The following is a 23,536-nucleotide window of genomic DNA, read 5'->3' on the forward strand; positions in this document are numbered from 1 at the left end:
GCAAAATCCATGACACGTTACCAATATTCTTTAGTAGGTTATTTAAGCAATGAGCCATACAATATGAAACTGTGATATGCAGATAATATCCCTGGATAATAGTGTCTACTGTCCTATTTGCAAGCTCTCCATCTGCAACAAATCCCACAACATGTTTTGGGCAAATAAACTTAATACCTATAACCCACTTTACTACAAGTACATCTGTCGACTTTCTTGTCTCTAATGCATCATGTAAAGATAAGAAATACATTTGCCCATGAGAATAAGCAATCGTGCCATAAATGGATCGATTGTGTGTATCACTCCAACCATCAGCAAATCAACGAAACTCCCTTTTTAGCCCATAGGCTCTTTCTAGTCACTGTTGCTTGCTCAACAAGGAGCTTTTTTTTATCGAGCAAAGTGGTGCATAAGATCTCTGATGATGGAGGTACATAGGAAGGGCCATACTCACCAATCTTCTTACACATCAATTTAAAATACTCTAGTCTAGCTGCATGAAACTTAATGTGGTCATGATAGAAAAAGTGTACCACTGATATATCCACCTCTTCCTTCTGCTTGGGATTCCAACAAGCATCAAGTATGCTCTGTCTACATGCAACATGTGGCATTGTTGATGCTATGGCCGATGCAATGCTTGCAGTAGGTGTGGAGGTCACACTTCCTGATACCAATCCTGCTCTAGACACATCTGATGGGGATGGTGTAACAAAAGTTGCAAGGTTGACTGCAACACATCATGGTCTAGATGCAAGATAAGCTTGTTGACCTGCTACATGGTCATGAAGCTCCCTTTGCTTCTCCAAGGTCACATTAGGACAAAACTATACCTTTGAATTTGTTTCATGAAGGAGATGAGCTCGGACCTAATTATGCATAAGACGGAACAAGTGACAATTGGTATTCTATATTTTAATATTTAAGTAACTTTGAAAAATTAAAATCAATAAAAATTAAAAATAGAAACGCTCAATTCAACAGATTACCTTGTTTGCTCCACTAGTTCGCTTGTATGGGCAAAGCTTCCAAGTCCATGGTGTTGGGAATAAAGGGCCATCGTGCCTTTTATATGTGCACGGGTGTGAACACACCCTTAGCACATTGTACTTTCATACATATATCTATCTAAAAACCTAAAGTGGTACACTCATCATTGTATCGAAAAACGTGTTCACTCTCTACTCTGCTCACTTGCACTCTCTCTCTCACTACGCGTAATGACTGTCTGCCTCGATCTCCGTGCCTAATCGATTCCTATAAACTGGTATGAGAGCGTAAGGTGCTGCAGACGGTCGTCAGGCTGAGGCAGAAAACTAGTGTAGTGACGAGAGCTCAAAGGCGAGCAGGAGAGTCACAGGTGTAAGCTGCAGGCAGTGACAGTCGACTACAGCAGGTGACTGCAGCAGGCATAGACCAAGCGTGCGACGGGCTATAGCGCTGACGAACGAGGAGGCTGCTGCTGCGTGACCAGTCGAGCTGCACAACAGGGAACAGCGACCAGGCGAGAGGACACGCGGGCACCAAACAGCAACGCCAGCAACGAGGCGTCACAAGACGGCGGTCACAAGACGGCGGTCAAGCAGGCGCCGTGGCACGGGCAGGTCACACGGCCCGCCCCATAGGTCAACGGGGCCACAATTTTCAAAATCTTCTTGAATTTTTTTTTCCTTGGCTTAACAGAGGGGTTCGCGCGCACAAGCACGAAAGGTCAAATTTGTGCAATTTTGGCCCAAAAAGTTGGGGCTTCGCCAGACTAAGCACTGTTTGTGAAACATTGAGGCATCTGCGTTGGAATTGCAGACATTGTGCGCATTTGAATTGGGGATTTCGCCAAAATTGTTGAAATTTTGCTCATTTGAGTGAAATTTCTCAACATTTGACCCACAAAATTTAGGGCTTTTCCCACATTTGGAGAATGTGATGCAAGACAAGCAAATTTGTCTCAGAGATTACAGGAATTTGTGAAATCTTGCCTTCGACATTTGGGGCTTTTAAAGTGCATGCACAAATTGGGCTGAAATTTACCCAATTTCTTGACATTGAGGCACATTGGACCCCGTGCAATTTGGGGCTTTTGCAGTTTGGGCAAAATTTGTGCAACATTTGGTCATTTTATGTACATGCAGATTGAACTCTGTGCAAATTGGACATCGACACTCGGTAAAATTTGGGGGTTTTGCTGAAATTGCTTTATTTTGGCAAAATTGGACAGTCCTATGCATGACATAGGAAATGCAGATGTGTATTTGACGCTTTGAGCACAAAATTTTGGGGCTTTTGACCATTCGTGTCGAATTTTATGCCTGTGGGCACATGTACAACAGAAATTGCAGCTGAAATTTTGGGATTTCTCATTTAATGTGATGCACATGCCCTTTGGAACAGTTGTAATCAGTTGGATAATGCTGTAGCACTTGGTTTGGTGCTTCTGGAAACTTAATTACAGATCTGAAATTTGTACTTCTGCATGGTCATTTATTGCTGATTGGTACTTGTTTGTACCTTGATCACTTGGGTGACAATTTGGGCCTGCATTTGCTGGTTTTTTTGTCACATTTGGGCTGAAAACCATGGCTGGCAGCAATGACAGCAGTAATTTCACGCATATGAAGAAGCTTGAAGGCGCACATAATTTGCAGTGTGGCAAAAACAGTGCTACAATATCCTGTTACAAAAAAAGCAGGCAAAGCCGATCAAAACTAAAGGGGCAAAGCCTGCAAACATGGATCAAGACGATTGGGATGAGTTGAATGAGCTTGCACGCTCAACCATAGAGCTATCAATTTCTGATGCCTTGCTCTTCAACCTTTAAGGTTTGGATTCTACATATGCTATATGGACTAGACTGGAAGAACTATATGCACAGAAGAGTGCTGCAAGCAAAGTGTATTGGCTGAAAAAGCTTATGGATTTGCGTATGAAAGAAGGTACAACAATGTCTACTCGCTTGAGTGAGTTTAACTCCATTTTCAGCCAGCTGGTTGCCTTGAAGTTCATGATTGATGAGGAATTTAAGGCTACTTTCTTGCTTTGCACTCTGCCAGAGAGTTGGGATACATTCAGGACTGCTATGAGCAATTCTAAAGTGATCCTTTTGTATGCTGATATAGAGAGTGCTCTACTTATGGAAGAGATGAATCGACAGAACAATGCATCCAGTAAGTCTTCCAGTGCTTTGCATACTAGGGACAGATCACAGCAAAAGGGCAAATATGATGGCAAGGGACGCAGTAAATCACGTGGCAAAGATATTGAATGCTATCATTGTGGCAAGAAGGGTCACTTTAAACGTGACTGCTACAAATGGAAGAAAAAGAAAGGAAAAGGCAAAAAGACAGATGATTGCAAGGAAGAGAAGAAGGGCAGTCAGCCTAAGAAGAGCAGTGTAAAAATTGAAGAGGTGAATGTAGTCACTCATGACAGTGACAGTGGGAGGAATGTACTCTTTGTCTCTTCACATTTTGGTGCACATGCTCTACTTGTAGATACAGATGATGACATGCATACCTGGATTCTTGATTCAGGTGCTTCCTTTCATGTCACCCCTCATCGTGAGTAGTTTTCCGTCTATACAGGGGGTTGACATGGTGTTGTTCATCTTAGGGACAACTATGCATGTGAGATTGCAGGTATTGGCAGTGTGCAGTTACAGTTTCAGCATAGCTCTATCTTTACACTTCAGCATATACGGCATGTACCTCAGCTCAAGAAGAGCTTGATCAGCACAGGGCAGCTAGATAATGATGGTTTTCATACCACGTTTGGTGATGGAAAATGGAAGATCTGTTAGGGATCTAGGGTTATTGCCAGAGGTTACAAGAGAGATACATTGTATCCACTTCATGTATCTAGTGTGCGTGACCATGTTGTTGCTGTGACCGAGCAACCAAGTGTTTCTTTGTGGCATGGCCGGTTGGGACACATGAGTCAAACAAGAATGAAAGTGCTTTCTTATTTGGGTTACTTGCCTTGTCTTCGTTATGTTGATTTTGAGCATTATGATCATTGCATTTATGGCAAACATACACAAACGTCTCACAAAAAGTCTCTTTCTTTGAAATCTTCTTCTCTAGATTTAGTACATTCGGATGTATGTCAAATGCCAGGATTATCTTTAGGGGAAAAGAAATATTTTATCACCTTTGTCGATGATGCTACACGGAAAGTATGGGTTTACTCTATTCGTAGCAAGGATGAAGTGCTTGACAAGTTTAAAAATTTCTTGGCATTGGCTGAAAATCGGATAGATAAGACACTTAAGTGTCTTCGCTCTAACAATGGTGGAGAATATGTGTCCAAAGCCTTTCAGGCATTTTGTGATCGCAGAGGGATAAAGAGAGAGCTCATTGCCCCTCATAATCCACCCCAAAATGGAGTTGCAGAGCGTATGAATCGGACCATATAGGATAAGGTCCGTATGATGCTGTCTCATGCTGCATTACCCCATGGTTTGTGGGCAAAGGCTGTTATGACAACCATTCACTTGATTTATCGATCACCAAACAGGTCTTTCGGGCGGGCGAGAGGGCGTCGGGGGGAGGCGGGAGGGAGGGGGGTTTCCCAAGAACCGTGGTCGGGCAAGCCACCTTTATATGCTCATTTGAAAGTGTTTGGCTACGAGGCTTTTGTGCACATTCGTAAAGAAAAATGCAACAAACTTGAGCCAAAGTCCTGTAAATGCATTTTCCTAGGATATGGTGACGAGGGTGAAATGGGATATAAATTGTGGAATTCCGAGAAAAGGAAAGTAGTACGCAACAATGACGTTATCTTTCGGGAAGATCGCATGCACAAACAGCCCGAAAAGACTGAGGAGGTCCATAGGGTTGTATTCTGGGAATAAATACCTTTTGGACAGCAAAATGTGCCCGCTGTACAACAGCAAATACCTGCTGTAAATGCAAGAAAGGATGTTGGAAATGATCAGCCAACTATTGCCCATGAAAATGAGCCATTACATGTGCAAAAACAGCCAGGACAGCAAGCTGTTAATGCTGATTTGCAGGCTGAAATGCCAAGACAGCATGCTGAAAATGGAAATTTGCAAGAACAGCCAGAAAACAATGACCATTGGGTTAGGAGATCGTCTAGGGCTACTAGACAACCTGGCAGGTTTGTTCCTGGTGCAATTAATGTGGCTGATTATGTCATGCTGACAGACTGTGGTGAACCGTCTTGCTTCAAGGAAGCAATGGACAGACAGGACAGCAAGAAATGGTATAAAGGCATGCTGTTAGAGATGAAATCTCTTGAAAAAAATGACACTTGGGACTTGGTGCAGTTACCTAAAGGGAAGAAAATCCTTCCATGCAAATGGGTTTACAAAATGAAGGTCACTTCTGGTTCCTCACCAAAGTACAAAGCAAGATTGGTTGCAAAGGGGTACAAGCAGGAGCATGGAATTGACTTTGATGAGATTTTCTCTCCTGTAGTCAAGATGACTACATTGAGAACCATTTTGGGCTTGGTTGCAGTTGATGATATGGAGCTCATACAGATGGATGTAAAGACTGCGTTTTTACGTGGTGATCTGCATGAAGACATATATATGCAGCAGCCTGAAGGGTTTGTTGAACAAGGGAAGGAAAAAATGGCATGTAAACTCAAAAGGAGTTTGTATGGGCTGAAACAAGCACCTAGAGAATGGTATCATAAGTTTGATACATTCATGCAGTCCCAAGGCTTTCATAGAAGTCAAGTGGATTACTACTTGTACACCAAGAAGGCAACAGATGGCAGCCTGATTATCTTGGTTCTGTATGTAGATGACATGCTGATTGTTGACAGGGATACTCATGCCTTGGATTCACTGAAGCAAAGTCTTCATGGTAGCTTTGACACGAAGGATCTTGGTGATGCAAATCACATTCTTGGCATGCAAATACTCAGAGATAGATCGAAAGGCTTACTCTATCTATCTCAGCAGGAGTATATCTTCAAAGTTTTGCAGCCTTTCAATATGGAGGGAGGGAAAACAATTGGGGTTCCATTGCCTCCATATGTGAAACTTAGTGTAGAGGACAGCCCTACTGTAATATATCAAATACTGAAATTCACACATGAACCTCCTTTATAGGAAATGAGGATAATGATATAGCAATTTTTTTTAAAATTACTATGGATAATGGAAATTTTTTTCCCTTATCCCCCCCAGCCGACGATCGTGCTGGAGGGGGAGAGGGGAATAGAATGTCCAGCAAGCTCCTTGCTGGAGCTTGCTCACCTCTAAAGCCATGCAAGTCGACACCTAGGAGAGGGAGGATTCCCCCTCCCCTCCCCCTATAAAAAAGCCAGTCGGGACACTGTGCAAGAGGGGGCCAGAAGGAGGCGCTGCCATGGGACGCTGGGCATCGTGAGTGAAGGGAGTGCTACCGCTACTCTGTAGCATCGTGAGGAGAGAGAGAGATCGAGGACAGACTGGCTGCTGCTTCCGGGAGTGGAAACGAGGCATTGTTGTCTGCCGAAGGCCAGGACGGCGTCGCCTCTGCTGTCGGGCTGCCCCAGCCGTCAAACACCAACAATTCGGCGTTGAAATTTTCCCCTCCTGCCATATAAGAAGCTATAGAAGCTTCTAAGGGGAAGCTTCTAAGGGGGCTAGATAAGCCCCCTTTCACCCCCCCTTCTTGTGCCTTTTGAAACCCCTTCCCCCCCCCCCCACCCCCCCCCCCCGTGTTTTAACCCCCTATAAGCCCCCCTTCCCTTGGGGCTTAAAAACCTTTCACACCCCCCCCCCCACATGTTTAAAGCATTATATGCCCCTACCCACATTTTCCTTCCTAATTTTTATTTGGTATTGTTGTAATTCAATCACGCAAGGTTGATTGTTAGAAATAGGATATATATTTTGTCCTAAATACTCACGACGAAGGAACTTAGTCATCAATACTTTAAAATGAAACATGCAAATTAAAGAAAGCATAAACGCACTTCTAGCAAATAGCTTTATGCATTGAAATGAATTATAAACTAGATTATTGTCCATTAAAATAGTATACTTCGTTTAAGCCTAGATGTATAAACTGCATATCGCACTCTTAAGCCATATCCTCTTTGCAATGAATCATCATGGAAAGTGCAAAGCATGAAATGATTCTTACAATGCATAAATCTAGGAAATTATCGTTTGTCAACTGCATAAATTATCAAGTAAAAGGTTGCTTGTTTAGCGTGAAATTAACCTAACCTATGCCTGACCTCAAATCAATAAGCTAGAGTTGAAAAAAATCAATTTACGCATAGACGAGTCATGTGGAAATGATCTCGAATTTATCTTCTAGAGTTAAACAAATTGGCATAAATCTAAGACACCTAAACCGCGGAGTACTCATTTAGAACGAGTTAAATTCCAAGAAATTCACTAGGAAATTAATACGTGACCTAATCGTACGTATTGCTAAAACTGAAACTCCTATACCTAAATACTTGCCCACATTCACTAAATGTAGGAGACAGTGAAATGAAATTGGAAAGTGAGCTAGGGTTTCCCCCTAAGAATCTTACAAGATGAAACTTAGAAACCCTAGGTCTAACAACGTCAGCCTAGTAACCTGAAACAGATTATTTCGTGACTCCATTGTCTCAATAGTTCGATGCGACACTTGCACAACAAGTGCGGAGTCATATGATCTTGTGATTGGATCACAAGGGAATGGCCAAGTTCTCGCAATAAAGTTGGCATGTCCTTACGCAAGTTATCTTGCAAGAGGATGAATAATCATCCTAATTTAGTGGTCTTTCTTGAGTAAAGAAGATTGATTGGAAACTAAAGACCAGCCGATAAACTGAAGTAACCAATGAACTTAAGGTTTGACCAAGTTGGGTTAATAGGTACGCCCTAACCAAGGATACAGGGGATCTTGCCAAGTTGCAAGTCATCCCGGATCGAGTGCTGGATGCATTCGAAATGAAGGATTCATTCCTTAGCAGTTTGCCAACAAAAACGATCAATGGAAATGTTTGTGCTTGCTACAGATTTTAGAGCACTGTTTGGCTTTGTTTGATCAATGAATTAAAAGATAAATGGATATCTATACTTTAGGTTGAAGTCCTGAAGGGAGAGGCAACTTCAATTACCCCCGACTGCCTGCCTGACCCTAACCAAGGGGGTTGTTAACCACGCCGGGCAAGTGGACCGAACCCGCCGCGAGAGGTCTCTCCGTTGAGCGCTACTTGGAGCAGGAGAACGCTTGGGTGCCAGAGGGGGCTCTGGCCGTAAATCCCTCGCCTTCCGGGCCCTACACAAGAGGCTAACGTGACTTGGGAGTCTACGGGCGGAAACTTGGATTAGTGATCCCTGTGGATTGTTGGATAGCCTTCGGACGGATTGTGGATAAACCTATGGGTTGGATTTTTTGTATTTCAAAGATAAATACGATAACCTGTTAATAAGGAACTTGTCTGATATTGTTTTTCTATGTCAAGTGATATGATTACGTGAAAGAACCAGTGTCTAACAGGCTAATTAAAGAAGCTGATTGTTACATGTCCAACTAATGTGTTAGGTAATTAAATAACTAAAACAACCCGAGGAAAGTGCGGAGGATGGGCCATAGGTCCGTCCTACGGATGGGTGGTTCCGGTTGCCCGGGGAACTTTTCTCAAATCACGAATGGACAGCTGGAAGATCGTCAAAGAACACGAACAACAAGAGCATTGCCCTAGAGTTATATTTGAAACCGATTTACGCTGTTTTAGGGGAACGGAATGGGACTATGCCTTATGGCAGAGAGGTTGAGCTTTGTATCCCTCTCGTTTCCCATTCTCCTTGAACCAAGTGCAGCGTGAATCCGCTTCGGACCTGGCATTTCTGCGTAAAGTAGTTCGCTTGGGTCCGACGCTAGTTGCCGTTAGGAAATGACCAATAAGGAAAACCCTAATTTAGGTCGGTCCTAAGTGGGAACGACCGGAATACTTCCGCTACGTGGCAGACGCGGAAAGCCCTAGATCGCAAACCCCGTAACATTCCATGGGAGTGCTGGGCGGAGCTTTCTAGATATCCTTTCCGATGGACTGCTAAGACGTGTGTTGAAGATACAAGTGGATACGTTACACCTACATCTCATGATAAGAAGGTTGAAATGGCCAAGATACCATATGCTTCAGCTATTGGCAGTTTGATGTATGCTATGGTTGCTACACGTCCTGACAATGCCTTTGCAGTGGGAGTGGTTAGCAGATACATGGCAACCCCTGGCAAAAAGCACTGGGATGCAGTGAAAGGTATTATGAGATACCTCAAAGGCACAAAGAAGTTGTGCATCTGCTTTGGAAAGTAAAAGACATCTGTTGTTGGCTTTACGGATGCAAACTATGCTAGTCATGCGGACTGCAAGAAGTCCACTTCTGGGTATGTATTTACTTTCACACGAGGAGCAGTCTCTTGGATCTCCAAGCTACAAAAGTGTGTTACATTGTCTACTACAGAGGCAAAGTATGTAGCTACCACTAAAGCATGCAAGGAGGCTTTATGGCTTTCACGTTTGGTGAGAGAGCTTGGCATCACAGAGTTACCTGTTCTCCATTGTGATAGTCAGAGTGCTATCATGCTAGCACAAAATCCTGTCTTTCATGCAAAGACAAAGCACATACATGTGAAGTACCACTTCATTAGAGATGTACTTGACAGCAAGAGCATTGAGCTTGTCAAAGTGCATACAGATGATAATCCTGCAAACCTTCTTACGAAGGGTCTTCCAACAGAGCGGTTTGCTCATTGCCGACAAATGATGGGAGTTGGATAGATATATTTATTTCAGCTTTGTACATACCTAGACTTAGCTAATTCTTTTCTCCTCTTAAGGCACGTTGCCTTTAGGTGGGAGGTTGTTGAGATAAAGGACTATCGTATCTTTTATATGTGCACGGATGTGAACACACCCTTAGCACATTGTACTTTCATACATATATCTATCTAAAAACCAAAAGTGGTACACTCGTCATTGTACCGAAAAACATGTTCACTCTCTACTCTACTCACTCGCACTCTCTGTCTCTCTCACTGCGCGTAATGACTGTCTGTCTCGATCTCCGTGCCTAATCGATTCCTACACATGGTCGAGATCCTCCACCACTCAATGAGTGGTCAACATTTACTTTTTTTCCACCATGACCAATCACCGGACCCCCAAGAGGGGGAGAGGGAAAAATAAAGCCATTTCAAACTGAAAACTAAAATAACAATGCCTGAAGAAAAACTTAAAGAACTGGTTGTTGCGAAGCAACTCAAGAGAAGGGAAAAGGCTCAAGAGTGAGCAAGAAGTTGAGAACTTAGAACTTAGAAGAGAGAAGAAAAAAGGAAGAAGAAAGAAGGAGAAGAATGGAGCTGGTAACTACAAACGAATAGGAGCAAACCGAGACACTGGACGGGGGTTAGAGGTGGAGCAAAACAAGCACACACGAGAAAAACCAAGCACAAGCACAAGAGGATAAGTGGCATGCCACATGGCGTTCCCTGTCCGAAATGGGACAAGGAATGTTTCACACTTTAGGGACACAATTCGTGACGGTCTCATATCAAAGAGCATTTCAACGTGTTGCCGAGCTGTTTCGACCATTTCCTAATTCTATGATTGAGAAGCAAGGCACCTAATAGATCAATAGTAACTATCTGCTACTTGATCGACAGTTAGGATTTTAACATTAAAGCATAGTGTGGAGAGAGAGACAGACAGACAAATAGATAAAATGTTTAAATCGAGCTATCGATTCAACCCCCTAACCTTGGCATGGTCTCCTCTTCTGATTAAGTATTTAGCCTTGTGTTTTGGAGTGACATTGATATGTTTATATTGCAATTGCTTAGCAGCACGTGCCATAAAGCTTGTGGAGAGTGTAATGAGGATAATCACCGTCAAGAAAGTCATGATGCGATAATAATGCAAAGCACGCACTAGATGTGGAAATCAAGGATCAAAGTGGGAGTGCACACGAAGTCCCTATTTATAGAACATCCTAAATCACTTGTCCTATTGAAAGTCTCATGTAGCATTCAAAATGCATTGATTAGTTCAGCTAAACAAAGAGCCAAAAAATATGATAATTTAAAAGGCAATTTTAGGTGGCTTGGCATCCCCTCTTGTGCCTAAAAAGGATGACCAAAGAATACAAAAAGAAGCCTCTAATCTCAACTCAAAAGGTCCCACCCCAAAGAGACCAAAGCATCAGACCATAGGTCATACTCTAGACTACCCAAGGACCTACCAAGTTTCCAAAGGTAATAAATATCTTCTTTGGAGCCATCCAAGAGATTAGCCCCTTGCAAGACACTGGACCAAGGGTGTCATCATGGATTGCTAAATGAGCCTACAATGATCACAAAGGTGAATCAAAGTATAAAACCACAATTAAAGGTATCAATCTCAAGATATGACAAAGTAAAAAGGGTTGATGGGAATCATTACCACATGGGTAGTAGCTACTCACAACCTTGCTTGAGCTATACATGTTCAAGTCATAGTTTTCACGAGTTTTGAAAATAAAAATTTTCAAAACAGAAAAAAACAAAGTTCCAAAGTTTTAACCATTTGAAATTTTTTGTGGCAATGGAGTTTTGGAATATACAAATAATACAAATATATGATGTGTATGTGTCTATATACATGTGTGCAAATACATAGAATATAGATAAGAAAACTAGTACTAAGCATATTAGACACTCAATAATCTTATGACACATAGCTCAAAATACAAGATACATGATTCACAAACATAATTTGCAACTTGCAAGATTCTTGAATTACCCAAATTAATTGATAAGGTTCTTTTCCACTACAAGGATATAAATTTTACTCCAAAAAGTTAGGCCGGTTATGTTGAAACAAAAACATCCCAAAATGAACATCATGACCATACATTCCCCTTCCTCTACCAAACCACCAAGTAATCTCCTATGTGAGAATAAAACGAGCAATATCTTGCTCTTTGTCAACACCTCTTATCATGGACCCGAAGTCATAATATCTTCAAGATTTGAGCCACTAGATTGTGTTTGATGCAAATAAAAAGTCTCTTTCTTTGTCCATTGCATTATGTAGGTATACGGCAAGTATCAACATGCCCTACCTCCCCTCTCTGGCAATCAGTTCTCTCTGGCTCGAGGACACATGAGAAGCATCATTTCACAACTACAGAACAAGACCATCCTCATACGGTACCAAGGCATGCATCGAAAGAGAATAGATATTGCTATAAAGGAGATTAAAGAATGCTAAAACTTGCATGAGCAAATCCACCAAGTACTAGTTCAACCTACCCCTACCCTAGGAGAAGTCACCTTCCCTCCCTAACACACAACTACTGAAGCCAGCCTTCCTTTCGTGGAGGGGTGGTAATAACCTTATTATAACTTGGACACCCTACTGACCCCAAAACAAGCACCCCTTTCAGTATTTTATCTTTAATTGCAATTGAATTCGAACACAATGGCATTCCTTCAATTCCCTTTGCAATCAAAAATCCCTTGCTGCCAATAATGACTAGGAAGTCTTCAAACTAATTTGCCCCTTGATTTGCTTGGACAATTGGCCTTCACCCACTCCTTAGGAACTAAAATTTGCCCCAAATTCAAATGTTGGCTGATTCCTCACTTGAATCATGCTGAGAATTAATTCTCAGCCCTGAAAATTCAAGTTTTGAGGCTTCAATCTTCTAGCACACTTCCGAGATTTCTGTCAAACCCTAATTTTTGCTGTAAATTAGGGTTTACAGCAAAGAAAAATGCAATTTCTCAGCCTCCAAAGATTAGAATGCTGAGATCTTCAAAGCAAGGCTGGGAAATAGCTGGAGAATGAGAGAGAATACTGAATAGAGAGGAAATTCAGACTTCCATCACAAGAAAATGGAAGAAATCACTTGCTGCCCTATCTAGACAACCATGAAAGCTGTCTCCATTGATGAAGTACAACGAATGAAACAACCCTCAAACTGCTGTCGCCTACTGATGTAGTCTTTATCCATAGAACCTTAGAGGACATATAACTAGGGTCTTTCAAACAAACATCTCCTAAAGAATAACCCTAAGAAACAATATACATAAAAATTTAAGAGTACTGATATACATCTAAGAACACAAACCAGTATTTCATAAAGGTTGCATAACCTATGAGGTGTTGACCGATTCCACATAAGATACTTTCAAATTTCTACAAAAAATGTGAGGAATCGTCCCTTGAATCTTGAACATAGCACTCTTTCAATACTTGATTTCGATAAATGTTAGCAACTAAACACATGCCTGAGGGACAATTATTACAGACTAGCTAAGCAATATAAACAAGAATCACCTGATCCTGATCCTGTGCTGTTAATCGCTTCAGTATAGCATTGTATATAGGCTGTACATATGGCTTGAAATCAAAAGTGGGTCCCTGAAGACATGTACATCAGACATCACCAAAACAGTCAAGAAATCTTATCTGGATAAATCAGACTACGTTGCAGATTGAAAGTCCTCTAAGCCCTATACACTTACCACATTAATCTGTGGTCGCACTGCTTTCACAAGCTCCCCACAAACTCTCAAAGCTTCTGCGGTGACTTTATAGTATCGTTCACCCACAGCTGATAATACTGGTCCAGATAATGCCTATCACAAAGGCAAGTGTAATGCTTGCAGTATTTAAAAAAACCTTGACAATTTACATGCGTGGCATCAGAAACTCAAGTCACCTTTATGTGAGGATGAAATACAGCTGCTGAATGAGAGCCCATAACAAGTCTCGTGAAGACCAATGCTTCAATTTTTAAATTGGAGTTGGAAGACTTGTCCTGCAAAGTAAAATTTATTATTTAGAGAGTTTTAAATTTTTCAAGGGAGAGAACCTGGCAAGAGGTCTGCTCACTTTGACAGCTTACATTCAGTGCTTTCTCAATGCCAGGAACCAAGGAAGCCATATGATCAGCTAGACAGTTTGGTAGAACAATTACCAGCTCTTTCAGCACAGAAAATGCTCCAATCTACATAGCAACAATATCTTACCACAAGGTTACAGTAACAAATTTCAAACTACATAAAAGGAGTTCTCCTTGTTATGATCCTTACTTTAGTCTTGATACCCTTCTCTTTGAGCTGCTTGTTCAAAGATTTCACCAGCTTTGGAACTTCTTGCTCTAATAGATACAAAGGGCTACAACACAAAAAACAAGCTATTATCTGTATCAGAGAATCCTGTAAACAATGTATTGGCACATCCTTACCTGGATGCATCAGTTTCCCTTGAACCCTTGGTCGCAATTCCAGTCTGACGGAGCAGGTCATTGAATGCATTGAATAGATCAATCTGCAAAAAGAACAAATTTCAAGGAATCCTCAAGATCAACTATTTGTCCCTACAATACAGCTATCCTTACCTTCACATTCTCTTCACGCTCTTTGAAGCGTTCAATCAGCTTTGGACAAGCCTGAAATAGACCAATAGCACCAGTCTTATGTTGAGAGACATTCATAATTAACACCTACCATGAACAGTAACTGTTCACGTCTTTCTTCAGGTAAAATTTAGGGGTGCCTTTACAAGTTTAACCCCCACCTCCCCAAGGGGGTGCAAAAGAACTTTTACAAGTTTACCTTAGTATATAACAGTGTGATCATTTCAGATCGTGAAATAATCACTGCTGAAATGCATTTTGCTGCAGCCCGTCGAACTTTCCAACTTACATCCTCATCATCACTGTACTCATCTGCACTCTCTCTGCAAACAACAACTTCATAAGATGAATGCAGTTCAATAGCCACATGTTGAACAGCATTACTCACACACCCACAATTTACAAACTAGAAGCCAACTCACTCATCTTCATCATCATCACCAATCATGTCCTCATCTTCATCTTCATCCATATCATCAGTGAAGTTTGGGTCATAACTCAAATACTTGAGTGCAAGATCCAGTATCATCTCACAGTAAGGAGAAACATCTCGAGCACACCGCAGAACAATACTTTCCAGAGCCTGTGTAATGATGTTTGATGCATATATCTCAATTAAATAGTCATATAATTAACCATTGCTGTTATGATAAAGAAGAGACATCAGGAGAGGATCCTCTAAAGAAAAGAAAAGACATTGGTATTGGAGGATCTTTTGAAGAAGAGACTCCCACTTTCTAGTGGCACATGTTTGTGCAATTACCTGCAGGGTGTTTTCTCGAAGCTCGTCATCACTTTCAGAGGCAGTTTCGCAGTAGTTCACAAGCAGAGGTACAACCTCTTGCAAATGGGGGCCAAGCCTGTAGCCCACAGCACGGCTGGCAGCACAAGCGATTGCAAACAGAATTTGACAAGATTAATACACATTTATTGGATCCAAACATATAAGCATTCACATCTGGAACTTTAAGACACATGAGAACCGGTGGCATCATTCAAATGTAGATACAACAAGCATCTAGGAAAAAACATGTGCAACAGGTGCAATAACTGGTCAATACAACCAAAACACCAACAAGGGCCATGATATTGAAAATATACATGTTCAAGTTCTCAAGGGCTAAATCTACAAAAATGGATCCAAATCATCCCAAATTTTGGGAACATATATCAGCTGCAAGCTTTACGTTTCATTGATTCCTCTTCCATCATGACCTTGCTGTTGAGCTAAAAATTCATTACCCATTGATTAGCTCTTTCAAACAACCCCAAAACAGCAAATTACCAAAAGTTTCCTTAAAGCGGGAGCGGTTCTAGAGAGTTTGTGTCCCACATGCCAAACCCTAGTTTGGGAGGATCCTTCTCCATCTATAAATAGACAGGCTGCCCACCATTCAGCCCCATCCTTGTCTTGCAGATTTCAACCATCAGTCCTATACCACTAGCTGTCCAGTCCCCAATGACTACTACAACGTAGTCTACAATTGTCGCTCAACCTCCAAATGCTGCCAGTGATCAAATTCCATCATCTTGTAGTCTACAATTGTCACCCAACCTCCAACTCCTGCCGGTGATCAAGTTTGATCATCTTTCTTGTGTTTTCAGCACTTTTATTCATCAGCATCTACTCCCACAAGTAGTGGCTGTACTCGAGATCCATTTTCAATGGACAATACAAATCCACACCTCCATCAACCTACTACCATGAGAGCCACTGATTGTTGCACAGCTCTGCCCTTGAGCATCTTGTACATTCCTTTATTTACAATATTGATTCATTCACTTCAACATTCTCTTTCTTCTCTGTTTGTATTTGTGTTTTTGCGTTTTGAGTTTTGTGTTTTTGCTTTTTGCGTTTAGGGCTTGAGTTTTGCATGTCACCATCTGAGTCTTTGGGTTTCAATCATGGTCTTACATTCTGTGTTCCCTCAATGCAAACCCTAGCATTTCTTCACATGGTATCACAGCTAGTGCTCTTATAAAGAGTATCCTATTGATATTGTGGACGCTTGGATTTGTGCAAGATACACAAAAGACAAGGAACTAATTCATAATGTCCGAGGCACCTTCACGAGATCCCACAATGTCTTATCAAGCTTCTCCATCATTCGAGGCCCTAAGGAGGCATTATGGACTCGGCGAGGAAGATGACACCCCACTTTCACTTTCACCTTCTTTTTCTTCTCATGTTCTAGATTTCAATCTCTTGACAAAGGTGGAGTTTGAAGAGTCCTTGCGCATTACATATAATCACGCTTACACCCCTCCTACTAGCTTTGCTACTCCATCTGGACCAATTGGTGAGACTAGCTACCTCTTTGATCATGGAGCATATATGACATTTGCGATGATTGGCAACCAATCATCATCATCTCAATCAGGCCCAATGTCAAGTTCGTACAATCTCTTTGAGTCATATGAATCAAAACCCTCTTCTATTTCTCTTTTCAATATGCAAGATCCAAATCATTTTCAAAATGTAAACTTCCATAGAGGCCTTTGTCACGTATACTTACATCTTCTATTTCATTTGAGCATGTAAACCACTCTTCTCAAATCACTCCCATCCCACCCTCTTCTAATCCACACCTCCATTTTCTCTCTTCTTCATTCCAAAATCTTGAGTTACATTCCACTTATGCATTCAACACTCTAGGAGTTCAATCCTCCATCTCCACTCCTAACACTTTCTCTTTCCCCACAATATCTTCTATCTACCCTCACTTCGCTATCCCTTTGCACCCTAGTACATCATTAGAGGAAATGCTACCCTTTAACATTATCCCTTCCACATTCTCACAAGTCAGCCCTTCTTTTCACCTTGTGAGAGCTGTGATGGGCATCCCCCTCACTACCCCTAGCCACTCACCTCCCCACTTATCAACCTTCCAAATGCAAGGATTCCCATCCTTTGCTTATGATGCATCGTCACACATTCCACAGGACACTCCTATACAAGGATTTTTAAAACCAGCCTTCCTTCCGTAGAGGGGTGGTAATAACTTAATTACAGCAAGAAAATATTGATGAAATGCTCAAACACAAACACTTACCAATCAATCTTGGACATTGGACACCCTGTTGGCCCCAAAACTGGCGGACCTTCCCGTATTTCTTCATCTTTAGTTGCAATTGAATTCAAATACAATCAGATTCTTTCAATCCCCTTTCCAATCCAAAAGCCCCTTGCTGTCAATAATGACCAACAAGTCTTCAAATTGATTTTTCACTTTGATTTACTTAAGCAATTGGCCTTCAGCAACTCCCAGGGAAATGAAATTTGCCACAAATTCGAATGTTGGTTGGTCCCTCACTTGAATCTTGCTAAGAATAATTATCTTATTATAACTTACTCTCCTCTTCATCTTTATCATCATGGTTCTCGGCACTACACGAAGACCGACATCATGCTTCTCTTCCTCCTTCGACATCTGGGGTTAAGAGGGAATTCTTAACCTTTCATGGTATTCTATAGGTTTTGGCACTTCTCTTCGACATCAATCTTTCATCCTTGTTTTACCTTGTCCTTTGCCTTGCATGATTTCATCATCTTTGTAAAGGGCATTTGAGCAAGTAAACAATATTCCCATGAGGGACACTACCAAAGTGGCACCTACTACGTGTATATTCTCATCATGTAGTAAACTACTTTACGCATCTCATTATACAAAGCACACCTAGGCAAATCCAAGCTGACAAAGCCTGAGCTCCTATACCAAATGTGATATCAGAGATGGAAGCTCTCAGCTAAAAGTACACAGTAGACAGTGTAGAGAGTGAGAGTGAACCTAGCTCGACACACGATGCAATTCCCAAAGGTGTAAGTGTAAGTACAAAGTACAACCCTTAGAACTTAGGGTTGTTTGAAAGGTGTAAAGTACGATAAGTGACTAAACTATGTAACATAAACACGCAAAATAGATAATAATGTAATTGGGGAAAAAAAATCTCTCGTAAGGAGAGTAAAAAGTTTCCCAGTGTCCTACTATGGATCACCGACACTCCTGTGTCAGCGTAGACGTAGTCAAACCCAACGATGCTTAGTACTCCTACAAGAGACAAGGAAAACCCATCTTCTTCGGTAAACTCATGTCATTGACTATTTCTTCAATCAAATCAGAAAGTTTATAAAGATGTTTGACAAAGAAACTAGACAACTCATGGCTTTTAAAGGTCGCCTACGTCAAAATGAACTGAGTCTTTTTCCCCACTTAGTCAACCATAATCCAAATTGCTTCATAACCTCAATTTGTACATGATAATCCTACTACAAAGTCTATGGAGATACAACCCACTTTTTATCAAAATTTTGCAAAGGATATAAGATCCTTACTTGTTTGTATTGGTCCGCTTTATTAAGTTGACATTACATATAGTCAACCACGTAAGACTCGACTAAAGTCTTCATGTACGGCCAAGAGAAATATCAACCAACCAAGACCAAAGTCAATTGTATGGGAGAGTGTCCTTCACTCAACACGTCATGATACTCGTCCGAAATTTTTTGCAGATATTCTTCTCATTCCACACATACACTTTGTCTTACTTAAACAATATTCCATTTTTAATGAAATACTTTTCTACCATCTTTCTCTTACTAGCTAGCTTTTGGGTATCTAGATCTTCAAACCTTCTTGGGCTACTAGGGCTAACTGGTACTGATTGCTAGACCTTGCCAAAGTGAAAAAGAGAAAGATAGATATCAATATAAATCTCAAAGGAAAACAAAGCATTGACTTTGAGAATTTGATAAGAGCATCAGTAACCATATTAGTTGTGCCCTTTCAATAACGAATCTCAAAGTTAAACTCCTGCATAGGCTTTGTCCATTTCATCTTTCAGCCATGGAGATCAAGTTAATCACATGGTCACCCTAAATACTCACTTGGGTATCGTCTAAAAACTCACACCAAATTTTCAGTGCATGGATGACCATCAATAATTCTTTCACTTGAGCGACGTAAGGTGTTTCAGCATATGACAAGCAAGTTGCCCTCATAAAGAATGATGTCTACAACATAATCACTTGCATCTACATAAACCTCATATGATTTATTTGGATCCATAATCTACAATATTTGTATAGTAGTAACAAGCTATATTAATGTTTAAAAACATTAATCAAGCTCACTAGTACAAATAATAGGTAAACTTACATTCTGCTTATTACTTCAGTTATCCTTAGGCATAGCATGTGTGTTGAGGATTTAGCAATTCTAGAATATATCATCGATGAACTTTGAAAAAATCCATGTAAAACGTAAGAGAGATTTAACTTGCCAATGATCCTTGGAATAGGTTAATCGAGCACTACTTGTATCTTCTTGGAGCCAATCTAGATGTCATCAACCAAGATAACATGTCCAAGATACAAAAGCTTTGTACAAAGACGTTCTCACTTCATTAGTTTTGCAAATAAGGGCTCCCATGTTAAGAGACATAAGATGCTATGCAAATGATTTACGTATTCATTGAACAACTTAGTACAAAAGGACTATGCCATCAAGGAAAACAATTATCCACTTTCTGTGGTACGGACAAAATAAATCATTCATTACCTGCTAGAAATAAGTATTTCGTAATCGACCAAAATTTAATAGTCCATACCACGTGCAAGATACAATTATCAAAGATCAATCCTAGTAAAATAACGCATACTACGCAATCCATCAATGAGATCATCCATCCCAAGTAATAGATATTTGTTATTGATGGTCACTTTATTGAGACCTTTATAATCAACACAAAAATGTGTCATGTTATGTTTTTTTTTCATACGAAGAATGTGCTGCACATAGATTCACTAAGCTCAATAAATCCCTTTGCACATTCTTTACTTGCCCAAGCGTCCTTATACATAGATGATGATCATGCAATGCAAGGAGTGAGTACACACAAAAGGAAGACCAATGTCAAAGACAAATGCCAAAATCTATAGATACCAAGTGAAGGATAGGACACCTCTCAACAATGGAGGTCAATGCTAAAGGAGAAAGAGAAACCTCATGTCAACCTTTGTGTGGTATCCAGAACCAAAAACAAAAATGAAAATGAAGCAATCGAGTTGAAGAAGCTACGAAGAAGTAGTCGTCATGGTAGCATCAAGAGGTTTTAAAAGATCTGCCTCAAGCAGGAAAGCCTCCATGTTGGTAGAGAAGAAAGGCTCTCAGGCAGATGAAACCACAAAGAAACGATGAGCTTTCGATGTCTCCATCCTAAAAAGGACTAGTGCAAACATGCATGCTAGTCCTAGACTCAATACAAAACCCTGCAAAAGATATTAGAACGTGTAAACCACATGTTCGTAGTGAGATGCTTCGATGTAGTACAAAAGAAAAGTCAAGTTAAAATGAATGAAAAACAAAAATAAAGAGATGTGTGAATGTCAGAACAAAGTAAAAGATAAATTAGAAAATCTGAAAGTGTGAGTAGCCCAAGGACAAATTAGTCTATGGGCCCAACTCAATAGCCTAAGGAACTAAGAATACTGAGCAAAATCTAAACTAGCCTAGAGTACTTTAAGGGCGCCAACCTAAGTGTATAGCCACCATCACACAATCAACAATTGTCAATAGGTCTCTATCCATGAAGACCATGGCGAGATGGGAAAGTAGTCCTAGGGTGGGGTACATGAGAAGTGGCTAGAAATACCTACAATGAAATATCTATGGGAGCAAGACTAGCAAACCACTCACCCAGACCTTCAAGAGACCTACAAGATTAGGAAGGAGGGGATTGTCCATATCCATGTCTAATGGTGTGCCATTGTGGTAGCGATATACTAGAAGAAGCAAGAGCAAATGGTGCAACAACTAGAGACGTAGCCCCACTCAGCTATCCATTGTCCATATCCATGTCTAATGGTGTGCCATTGTGGTAGCGATATACTAGAAGAAGCAAGAGCAACTGGTGCAACAACTAGAGACGTAGCCCCACTCAACTATCCAAGGGTTGTACTATCCATGGATACAACCACAACTTGCAGTTTCTTGGTTGGAAAACCCTAGGGCTTAATACAGCACTTTTCATCTACATGACCAAAACATTGATAGCATGTGCGAAATCTACTCTTTTAGGGAGTTGTTGCCTAAGGAGTGTAGATTCTTTAGTTTCCTTTGTTCTGCATGAGAAATGGGGATCACCTTATTAGCCTTCCCATCTTGAGAATTTTTGCCACCTTTGGATTTCCCCTTCTAAGAAATTACCAAGGCCCCTCTAAAAGTGTGAATGCAGAAGAGGACTTCTTTTGAACTTGATCATGCAACTTCATGTAATGCAAGGATTGGCATTCGAACTCATAGAAGGTTGGCATTCCACGTAACAAAATTATGTGCTGCATAAAATGAAAGTATTTAGAAGGCAGCTTTTTTTACGAAGAATGTAGCATGATCATCATCTAACTTCATGAGCCAATAGTGGTAAACTCCGCAAATAAGCATGTATTCGCTCAACTTGACTTTCAAATGAACCCCTTCCTTAATGGAAAACTCTTGCACTTCATAAATGAGATTAGATACATCGAGTGCTCTCACCACATAATGGTCAAGGAGATGACTCCAATGATTAGATGCTAGGGAAAAGTATTGTAACTATGAGTGAAACTCAAGAAATAACCCCTACATTAACTCAATATTTAGGGTAGCATTGTGAGCTCTTCATTGATGGATATGGGTAGGGTGGTCTAGTCGAGGGCCAAGCATAGACTCTAGATCAACTAGTACATCTCAATGACCCTCAGATTCCAACACTTGTTGCATAAGGTTAAACCAAATGGCAAAATTCAACCCATTAAAACAAGTCTTATCCGTAAAGGCATTCTAGACCATAGCAATTGGAGTGGTAGTACTGAATGAGAAGTAGAATGTATAGAATGGGGAAAAGGAGTACACTTGGGAATTAACCCCAAAGTGCCCACCATGCATGTAGAATGTGTGTACAATGGATCCATACGTAGGAGTTGAACTTTGGGCATGGTAGCCACATGAGTAGCCCAAGGAAGGGAGATAGGGACACTACAAGTAGACTCAAAATCCTTGCATCAAAGAGACCTATGGAGTGTGTGAGGAAGCCCCATAAGCAAAGGATGGATATCCCTATGTCTGAGAGGCCAATGAAATGGGTGTTACATATTCAAGGGGAGTGAGGAGAATACCCAATATAGCCATTTCAAGAAGGACAAATGTACTCACTTGCACATGTGTGTAAGGTGCAGTATTAATGGGTGAATTCCCACTACCGATGTATCGAGGTGCAAAGTGGCATTCACAAGTGGGAGTTAACATGTGATGCTACAAAAGAAAAAGTACTAGGAATGCCATGATCATAATCCTATTGTGTAAGATACAAATGTGGAATGCAATCCTAAGTTATTGAAAGCAAATGAAAGAGAATCTGTAGAAGAGGGCAAGATAGGAGTGAATTGTGAATTAGAAATATCAGTTCCAAATGAACACAGAATACAAAGTCAAATATACTTGTGGATGTATAATTGTGTTTAGAGCCTCCTCTATTGAAGCTAACGTAACCAAGCCTTTCATGATCCTGATCCTGCACACAAGAATAAGAAATAGGGAAGGGTTTTGTGACTCAAAAAGGTTGTACGAGCTTGGCATCACACCTAGCTATGATGAAAAACATGGGTCTCCAATCATCCCAAATGCAACATGTACTCCCTAACTAGAGAGGTGGGCAATCTCACCACCTAATCTTGACTAATATACAAGGCTTCCAAGAACATCTTGAGAGTGGCAAGAATATTTGATAAACAAAAATTTGCTCAATTCTACTTTCTACATCTAGCAAAGAAGAAGAAAAAGATTATGCTTTCTCCACCTCGTTAAGACCATAATGTCTCCTCAAGACACTGTACGATCCCAAGAGAAAGGAGTTTCATATATTGACAATTGGTTACCTGTCGCTATGTATCTTGCGCAAACCAAGCCTCTACACTAACCATAGAATACTCTTTAGAAGAGCATCAGCTCTGATAGCATGTGAAGGTGTACTTGGACAAACCAAGCCTCTACGCTAACCATAGAATACTCTTTAGAAGAGCATCATCTTTGATACCATGTGAAGGTGTACTAGGGTTTATGCGGACAAAATACAAAACTTGGACAAAAACACAAAAACACAAATAGAGAAGAAACATAGCTCTGAAGTAATG

The 23,536-nt window shown here is 40.8% G+C and overlaps 1 protein-coding gene across 1 annotated transcript in view; it reads right to left on the minus strand.

Annotated features, from left to right (window-relative positions):
- CAND1 (cullin-associated and neddylation dissociated) overlaps nucleotides 1-23,536 on the minus strand; it is a 112,696-nt gene that overhangs the window by 7,901 nt on the left and 81,259 nt on the right. The window contains exons 7-16 of the mRNA XM_087687056.1: nucleotides 15,134-15,248; nucleotides 14,793-14,953; nucleotides 14,570-14,693; nucleotides 14,353-14,403; nucleotides 14,200-14,282; nucleotides 14,045-14,129; nucleotides 13,858-13,959; nucleotides 13,672-13,770; nucleotides 13,475-13,588; nucleotides 13,287-13,370 (exon numbers count right to left, since the gene is read on the minus strand). Coding sequence (XP_087543182.1) covers nucleotides 13,287-13,370; nucleotides 13,475-13,588; nucleotides 13,672-13,770; nucleotides 13,858-13,959; nucleotides 14,045-14,129; nucleotides 14,200-14,282; nucleotides 14,353-14,403; nucleotides 14,570-14,693; nucleotides 14,793-14,953; nucleotides 15,134-15,248 — 1,018 coding nt within the window. The remainder of the gene's footprint in view (nucleotides 1-13,286; nucleotides 13,371-13,474; nucleotides 13,589-13,671; nucleotides 13,771-13,857; nucleotides 13,960-14,044; nucleotides 14,130-14,199; nucleotides 14,283-14,352; nucleotides 14,404-14,569; nucleotides 14,694-14,792; nucleotides 14,954-15,133; nucleotides 15,249-23,536) is intronic.

Source organism: Lygodium microphyllum, chromosome 10 (assembly GCF_053477565.2).
Source record: "Lygodium microphyllum isolate KBCC chromosome 10, Lygodium_microphyllum_v1.1.10, whole genome shotgun sequence".
NCBI lineage: Eukaryota > Viridiplantae > Streptophyta > Polypodiopsida > Schizaeales > Lygodiaceae > Lygodium > Lygodium microphyllum.